This window comes from Triticum aestivum, chromosome 4A, assembly GCF_018294505.1.
Source record: "Triticum aestivum cultivar Chinese Spring chromosome 4A, IWGSC CS RefSeq v2.1, whole genome shotgun sequence".
Lineage (NCBI taxonomy): Eukaryota > Viridiplantae > Streptophyta > Magnoliopsida > Poales > Poaceae > Triticum > Triticum aestivum.
Genome location: NC_057803.1, coordinates 477,405,858 through 477,414,245, shown reverse-complemented (window position 1 = coordinate 477,414,245; position 8,388 = coordinate 477,405,858). Strand labels below are relative to the sequence as shown.

General features: G+C 44.3%; 1 protein-coding gene across 1 annotated transcript; it reads left to right on the top strand.

The window, feature by feature from the left end:
* The first annotated feature begins 2,810 nt into the window (after window positions 1-2,810).
* Window positions 2,811-5,298, top strand: LOC123086485 (peroxidase 4). The gene is made up of 3 exons (XM_044508254.1): window positions 2,811-3,297; window positions 3,401-3,566; window positions 4,676-5,298. The coding sequence occupies exons 1-3, from the start codon at window positions 2,890-2,892 to the stop codon at window positions 5,065-5,067; spliced, it is 966 nt and encodes a 321-aa protein (XP_044364189.1). The 5' UTR covers window positions 2,811-2,889; the 3' UTR covers window positions 5,068-5,298.
* Window positions 5,299-8,388: the final 3,090 nt, after the last annotated feature.

Sequence of the window (8,388 nt, the reverse complement as noted above, 5' to 3'; positions counted from 1 at the left end):
CCCATGATCTGCCCTTCGGTTTGGATCCCACGACAGCGGAGCTTGAGCAGCATTGCTACCGAAGAACCTTTCTCGTCGTCCTTGATGTCAAGAGACCATAGATGATGTGGATGGTCATTTCACTAGTTCACCGATTGTTTTTTGATCGCTTGAGAGTTTTCTTTCATTTTTTTTCATCTGCCTAGGGATGGCTTCGGTCTTCGATGTGTGTGTGTGTGTGAATTGATATTGATTATGTGCATTCTAGTCATGCAGAAGTTGGATGTGTACGCATTCTCCTTAATACTTTATTTTAAATCTATAAAGCCCACCCTTTATCGACAAAAAACATCTACATAGTTCTGCCGGTCGACTCAATCACTTCATGTAGAGTCATCACAACCCAATGTGTTTCTTATCCCTCCAACAAAAAAGAAATTATACTCATCCAGAGAAACACTCGTCCCTTGCATCAAACAAGGAATTTGTTTGTTCCATCCACAAAAAATAGTAGATCACTGGATGGCCGCCCCGACCTACCAACCCCTTGCTCTCTGACCAAAATGGACCCTAGATGCATACGCTACATTTCATATCCTGATTTAATAATAAAACATGTACCAAGATTATTTTTTACTGGTGCTGTCATCTGCTTATTTTGACCGAAGCAATCATTACCTTCTCCGAGGAGTAAGTTCTCTCTTCCACAAAATATATCATTACCTAGCTAGTACAGTATCTTATACAGTATGTGTTGAAATAATGCTTCTCACAAATAACAAGCACGTACGTATGCAACCAAAACAAACGACACACAACGATTGACAGTCAACAGACAAATTGTTGCAGCGAGCTAACCCAGATGTTGTCGTTGAATTTTCATAATGGCAAGTTTGTGGTCAGAGAAGTGCAGCTGCTGCCGCGGCATTTTGATTATAGTACGTTGATGAAAGCAGAGTTTCTGCTGGATGGGCGTTGGAACTCTGTTGCGAAAGCTGGTCTTCGACAGTGGACCCGTTCTGCTACATATGCACGAGAGACTAGTAGTCTGATGATGTACTCCATGGCTTTTCTTGAGGGGGCATGCGCATGTGCAGCATTTTGATGTGCCAAACCTCCGGCGATTGCGGTGCGGTCGGATCCACAAGTCGTTATTTGCTTCCGGCAATCAGCATTGAATTTCTTTGGACTAGAGTCCATCTATCTTCTTTCTTTTTACGAATAAGAGTCCATCTATCTTCTTTCTTTACACGAATAAGTGCAGCATTTTGGTGTGCCAAACCTCCGGCGATTGCGGTGCGGTCGGATCCACAAGTCGTTATTTGCTTCCGGCAACCAGCATTGAAATTCTTTGGACTAGAGTGTGGAGTACTTCGAAAGTTCTAACCCGTAAAGCACCAGAACAGAACAGCAAGAGTCTACTAAGAAATAGAGTTAATAAACGGTACAACTGTGAACATGGAACACTCAAATCAAAAGGTTAAGGCTCAAGCTAATTAACTAACTGGGTGTATGATTGGTGCCCAAAAAGGGGCAAAATTGACAAATTTGACCTCAAAGCAAAAGTATTTCACAAACTAAACTGCTTTTGAAAATATTTTACATTGCTGACCCTTTTATGTAGCGCCCGACAACAAGGCGCTGCACTCTACTGTGCAACTCCTTACAGCTAGGCGCTGCACAGTGTGGCGCCTAAGTGTTAAGCGTTGCACAGTAGAGTGCAGCGTCTTGCTGTCAGGCACTGCGCATTAAATGTCAGTCGAGTGAAATACTTTTAAGAACAGTTTAGTTTGTGAAATAGTTTCGATCTAAGGTCAAATTTGCCCCCAAAAGGTATTATACTCCACTTTGACTAAACATAATACTGTTAGGCGCAGTAGTAGTACTAGGAATAAGATTTCTCCTTTTTTTCAGTAAAATAAAACGTGAAGAAGGTAAGAGTAATATGCGGTACTATACGGTCAGCGGATAGATCTTTTTCACATACGGACCTACTCTACGTACACCGCCATGCTATAGAATTTGCTGATGCACGTACGTATATGCTACCTTGAGGAGAGAATTCAGGTTGAATTGTCCATGCTGGATATTGATATATAAATGTTTTGACCATGACCACCATGCATGCCTCCAGTTTCTAAGGATGAGCATGGGCCAAATAGTACCGCCGGAGACCCGGTCAGACGTCTGTATGTCCCCGAAACTTGAAAAAACAATTATGAGAAAAATCATCATCTCGTTCATGCTCATGTACCGGTAGGCGGTAGGTAGGCTAACCTTGACATTTGTTGGATACGGAAACGGTGATGCAAAAAACAATTAAGAAATCATAGGCGTGTTAATGTACTCTTCATGTGCCAAAGTGTCGCCTTAAAGTCCATGCGAGTGTTACATTAGCACGCTGATGATTTTCTTTATTAAATTTGACCCAGAGAACTATGTAGAGTAGCAAACACCGTCCGTAGCACAGGAAAGCAACATGAGGAGACGGAGCCATGCATGCAAGATGATTGACATGACTCTTTACTTAACCGTGTCGATGGCACAGTGCGGCATGCAGCTTTTTCTACCGAAACTGTTCATTTTTCACGAGCTACGTTACATATGCATCTGGTTTGAAACGCGTTATTCCAAAGCGAGCGCCCGTTTGGATCAACGCTCAAAGTCCACCGGAGTTGGTGAAGACAATGGGGGCTCCGGGCATGATGATGCAATCTAATAGTAATATATGATGGCAGACTAGTATACCTAATCATGGCTTGCGGTGTGTGTAGAGCTAGTCTTTTCTTCCTATAAATACCGGCCGCCCCGCGTTCCTCCACCACATCCAGCAAGCTCTCAAGGCACTATCTAGCTGGTTGTAGAATAGACCGATCGAGTAGCATCGTAAGAAACACCTATAAACCGATCATGGCAGCGCGCGCCATTGTTGTCCTCTGGCTCATCCTCGCGCTGGTCGCCATCGCCAGCGGAGGAGCGTCGGCGCAGCTATCGTCGGGCTTCTACTCCCGCTCGTGCCCGGGCATGCTCAAAGCCGTGCGCTCGGCGCTGCACCCGGCCATCGCCAGGGAGCGCCGCGTGGGCGCCTCCATCGTCCGCCTCTTCTTCCACGACTGCTTCGTCCAGGGCTGCGACGCCTCGCTGCTGCTGGACGACGCGCCGGGCCTGCGCGGTGAGAAGAACGCCACGCCCAACAAGAACTCCGCCAGGGGGTTCGAGGTCATCGACGCCGTCAAGGCGGCCGTCGAGGGGTGTTGTCCCGGCGTCGTCTCTTGCGCCGACATCCTGGCCATCGCCGCCGAGGAGAGCGTTGTCTTCGTAAGTATCCATACATGCATGCATAGTCATGCTTAGGTAGTTAGTACTGTACGTACCGTTCAACAAAGTCTAACACTCTGTGACATGCATTGTGTACGTGTAGCTGGGTGGCCCGAGCTGGGAGGTGAAGATGGGGAGGAGGGACTCGACGACGGCGAGCTTCAACGGCGCCGAGAACAACATCCCACCACCGACATCGGGGCTCGCGAACCTTACGTCCCTCTTCGCCGCGCAGGGGCTATCCCAGAAAGACATGGTCGCACTCTCAGGTAGTACATACATACATATACGCATGTACACGGTATATGCAAAATAAACCGCGCGTACATCGGTACATATTTTCGTATAAATAATTACGCACTCTCAGGTAGTACAATTTTGAAGTTGCATTCTGAACCAACATAATTTGTCACGGCCAAGTAATATTTTCTTTTAATTTGCTGAAGAAGCAAGTTAAAATTCTTTGACTACTCTCCCGGACTGTTAATTTCTCAATAGAGGCGCCGAGTCGGTAGCTTTCTAGCCGCAGAAACCAACGGAACTGATAGCCACGTTTTGACTCCAAAGCTCAAAAATTCTACATAAGACAAAAATATACTACTTTACAGGTGATGAGTTACAAAGTTGATCAATGACTAATTACCACTGACCTAACCTTTGGTCTGTCCGCTTAATTTGTAAGACTGGACAACGTCAAAGAACATTGTTCCTTGGTCACTTAAACATGTAGTGCTAATTATTAATTTTTCGAAACGGAGGCAAAAAATTTGCCTCATCCATTAAATAAGAGGAAAATAGAGTTTAGAGTTTTTACTAGCGCCCTTGCAACACGGCATGGCAATTACTCTCATACAACAAAACACCCTAGTTTCTTAGCACCTGCCGTAACCCATAATTTTGCCTCAAGCACGATATTTTGGAGCAGGATAGGCGGCGGCGCGCTCTTGTTACGAAACACCCGCGCGTTTCTCTCGTTCCAAATAGTCTAAGAGACGAGCATGGTGAGGGAGGCCATCGCTCGTCTATTAGGGTTTCACATGTCGGTCCTTTTATCCCACCATTGCATGAGGAAATCCTCAAGGTGCCAATTGGAGGTGTCCATGTGCACAAGACCAAACTTGTCAATGACCGATTGCCAGAGCCTAATGGAGAAGCGGCACTTGACGAAGAGGTGGATGCCCGATTCTTGCTCACGTTTACAAAGAGGGCAAAGCCCACAGTTATCCCAACCACGCCGCACCAACGTCACAACCTGGCGCCACTGGACGTAGTGCTAATTAGGAAAGTTGGTGAATGATTCCTACCGATCAATGGAATGACAAAACAGTAGCTGCAAAACAGGTAATAACTTGATCTGACGGTATAACTTGTGTTCCAGGAGCCCACACAATCGGCCTAGCACGCTGCACAAACTTTCGGGACCACATCTACAACGACACAAACATCGACGCCGGCTTCGCCAGGAGCCGCCAGTCAGGCTGCCCTCGCGCCACCGGCTCCGGTGACAACAACCTGGCGCCACTGGACCTGGAAACCCCGACCGTCTTCGAGAACGACTACTACAAGAACCTCGTCCAGAAGAGGGGCCTTCTTCACTCGGACCAGGAGCTCTTCAATGGTGGTGCTGCAGACGCGCTGGTCCGGGAGTATGTCGGTAGCCAGAGCGCCTTCTTCAAGGACTTTGTGGAGGGAATGATCAAGATGGGGGATATCACGCCGCTGACAGGATCCAATGGACAGATCAGAATGAACTGCAGGAGGATCAACTAAGATTCTTCTCCCCTTTCTGCGCCAACAATTCCGATGTTGTTCCTATGCTTGAATTCATGATAATTTTCCCTTAAACTTATTTGTTTCCTTTTCTTTTAAGGATAAAAGGTTAAAAGATATTATAAATCTGCCCCTTTGTGCCACGTTCACGGAAGAACTGGACATGGATGCACCGGCAAAAGATCAAAGTGCAAAGTGAGATGTGGCAAACCAATATATATTTTCAACGTATGCAGTGGCAAATCCTGAAATTTTCAAGTAAAGAGGGGCTAAAGATCAAATGCCACAGTCTTTACCTCCCCGACGAGTTGATAAATGAAGGAAATATGCCCTATAGGCAATAATAAAGTTGTTATTTTATATTTTTTTATATCATGATAAATGTTTATTATTCATGTCAGAATTATTGTATTAACCAAAAACTTGATACATGTGTGGATACATAGACAAAACATCGTGTCTTTAGTAAGTCTCTACTAGCCTAGCTCGTTAATAAAAGATGGTTAAGTTTCCTAACCATAGACATGTGTTGTCATTTGATAATGGGATCACATCATTAGGAGAATGATGTGATGGACAAGACCCATCCGTTATCTTAGCATAATGATCATTTAGTTTTATTGCTATTGCTTTCTTCATGTCAAATACTATTCCTTCGACTATGAGATTATGCAACTCCCGGATACGAGAGGAATGCCTTATGTGCTATCAAACGTCACAACGTAACTGGGTGATTATAAATATGCTCTACGGGTATCTCCGAAGGTGTTTGTTGGGTTGGCATAGATCGAGATTAGGATTTGTCACTCCGAATATCAGAGAGGTATCTCTTGGTCCTCTTGGTAATGCACATCATAAGAAGCCTTTCAAGCAAAATGACTAATGAGTTAGTTACAAGATGATGTATTACGGAACGAGTAAAGAGACTTGTCGGTAACGATATTGAACTAGGTATGTGGATACCGACGACCGAATCTCGGGCAAGTAACATACCGATGACAAAGAAAATAATGTATGTTGTTATAACGGATCGACCGAGAAAGATATTTGTAGAATATGTAGGAGCCAATATGAGCATCCAGGTTCCACTATTGGTTATTGACCGGAGAGGTGTCTCGGTCATGTCTACATAGTTCTCGAACCCGTAGGGTCCGCACGCTTAACGCTCGATGACGATATAATATTATATGAGTTATGTGATTTGGTGACCGAATGTTGCTCGGAGTCCCGGATGAGATCATGGACATGCCGAGGAGTCTCTAAATGGTCAATAGGTAAATATTGATATATAGGATGATGGTATTCAGACATCGGAAGTGTTCCGGAGGGTATCGGATACTTATCGGGTCACCGAAAAGTGTTTCGGGTACCCCCGGCAATCCTATGGGACATATGGGCCTTGTGAAGGAACACACCGGCCCACAAAGGGTAGGTGCGCCCTATAAAGCTATAGGAGGAGGAGAAGGAAAGGGGGAAGGGAAAGGAAAGTGCGGATTAGAATTCCCACTTCCATCCCTCACACCCCCTCTTTCCTCCCCCTTCATGCATACATGAAAAGGGGGGCGTAGGGCAAGGCAGGGCCCCTAGGGGGCAGCGGCCAACCCTAGGGCGCCCCTGGCTGCCTCTCCTCCCCTCCCATCTATATATATGTGGGGAGGGGGCATCTAGAACAGACACAACATCAATTGTTAGCCGTGTGCGGCACCCCTCCATAGTTTACATCACCGGTCATATTCTCGCGGTGCTTAGGCGAAGCCCTACGCGGATCACTTCATCATCACCGTCACCATGCCGTCGTGTTGATGGAACTCATCTACTTCCTCGACACCTTGCTGGATCGAGAAGGCGAGGGATGTCATCGCGCTGAACGTGTGCAGAACTCGGAGGTGTTGTACATTCGGTGCTTGATCGGCCGGAGCTAGAAGAAGTTCGACTACATCAACTACGTTGTCAAACGCTTCCGCTTTCGGTCTACGAGGGTATGTAGACATACTCTCCCACTCTCATTGCTATGCATCTCCTAGATAGATCTTGAGTGAGTGTAGGAATTTTTTTAAAATTGCATGCTACGTTCCCAACAATAAAGTCCCACCAGATACTACTGACGATGAGCCCATAGGTCCCTCCGCCCTCCGCTCTAGACTTATAATGATATCACTTAGAAAATAAGAACACATGACACAGATCATGCAGAACATGACACCAACAAAAACAAGTATGATAGATGATGTCACACAAAATAAAAGAGTTTACAAGCCATACAAGAGATTATAAATGATCTATAAATAAAGGCGCGCACACACACAATATACACATTTTCTCTCTCCTTCGTTGGCATCAAAGATACCAAATGTGAGAAAAGGAAACTACTCAGTCCACTAAGCTATGCATTGGCTGAAGGAGCAGAACCCTCTTCAACCTATGAACCGAGCCTTCATTTACATAGGCAGATATGCATGTCCATTCATCTTCTATATTTAATATATCTAACTTTCACGAACCTATTTCTCTTAACATGCAAGCATGACATCTCAGCAAGCAACATGCATGGGAAAATATCCATCTCAACATTACAATCATGTATAGGGTAAAGCTCACCTCAACATGCAAACATGCATTTTTTTATTATGCTATTTATATTTAATAAATATTTTGGAACTATACAATAATCATAAAAATATTTATTTTTAGTTTTAATTCTCATATTATTACTGAATCATGCATAGGAAAAGGTCAATCTCAACATGCAAACATGCATGACAATTCCATTTCATTATGCTATTTATATTTATAAATATGTTACAACTATACAATAATCAAACAAAATAGAATGTATGTATTTTAGTTCTAGTTCTCATATTATTACTCCCAATATTTATGCTTCATACAATCAAATATCATGAAAAATATGCAAAATATTCCCACAATAACGTTCAAGGTATCATATACTTTTAAGAAGTGGAGAGGAGCTCAATTGACAGAAGTGACTAATTCGTTCCCAATCTTTTAAGAAAGTTACGCATCAACCGAATTGGAACTCTGGTTATGATCGTCTGATACACTGTACCAGCATACGTGTTTCTCAATGCGGATCCCCAAAATATATAGAAGATTTACTTTTGAAAATTAGCACCAGATAAGACTTCTATAGTTTCTCTCCTTTTTTAAGGAACCGGGCCCATTATAAAGGTTCAATAGAAGTGCAAAGCACCTAAAAATTCTAAGATTAACACTGAGGCCCCCGGACAACTAAACGACCACTGTCACCGCAAGAACTAGTCGCGGAAGTGTCATTGTAGCCCATTCCGATGACAGCGGGAA

Bases quoted from the DNA above. Each gene is read 5' to 3' on its own strand.
- LOC123086485 (XM_044508254.1), top strand. From the start codon at position 2,890: ATGGCAGCGCGCGCCATTGTTGTCCTCTGGCTCATCCTCGCGCTGGTC. The intron at 3,298-3,400 runs GTAAGTATCCAT...GTGTACGTGTAG, and splicing joins CCGAGGAGAGCGTTGTCTTC to CTGGGTGGCCCGAGCTGGGA. The intron at 3,567-4,675 runs GTAGTACATACA...CTTGTGTTCCAG, and splicing joins AGACATGGTCGCACTCTCAG to GAGCCCACACAATCGGCCTA.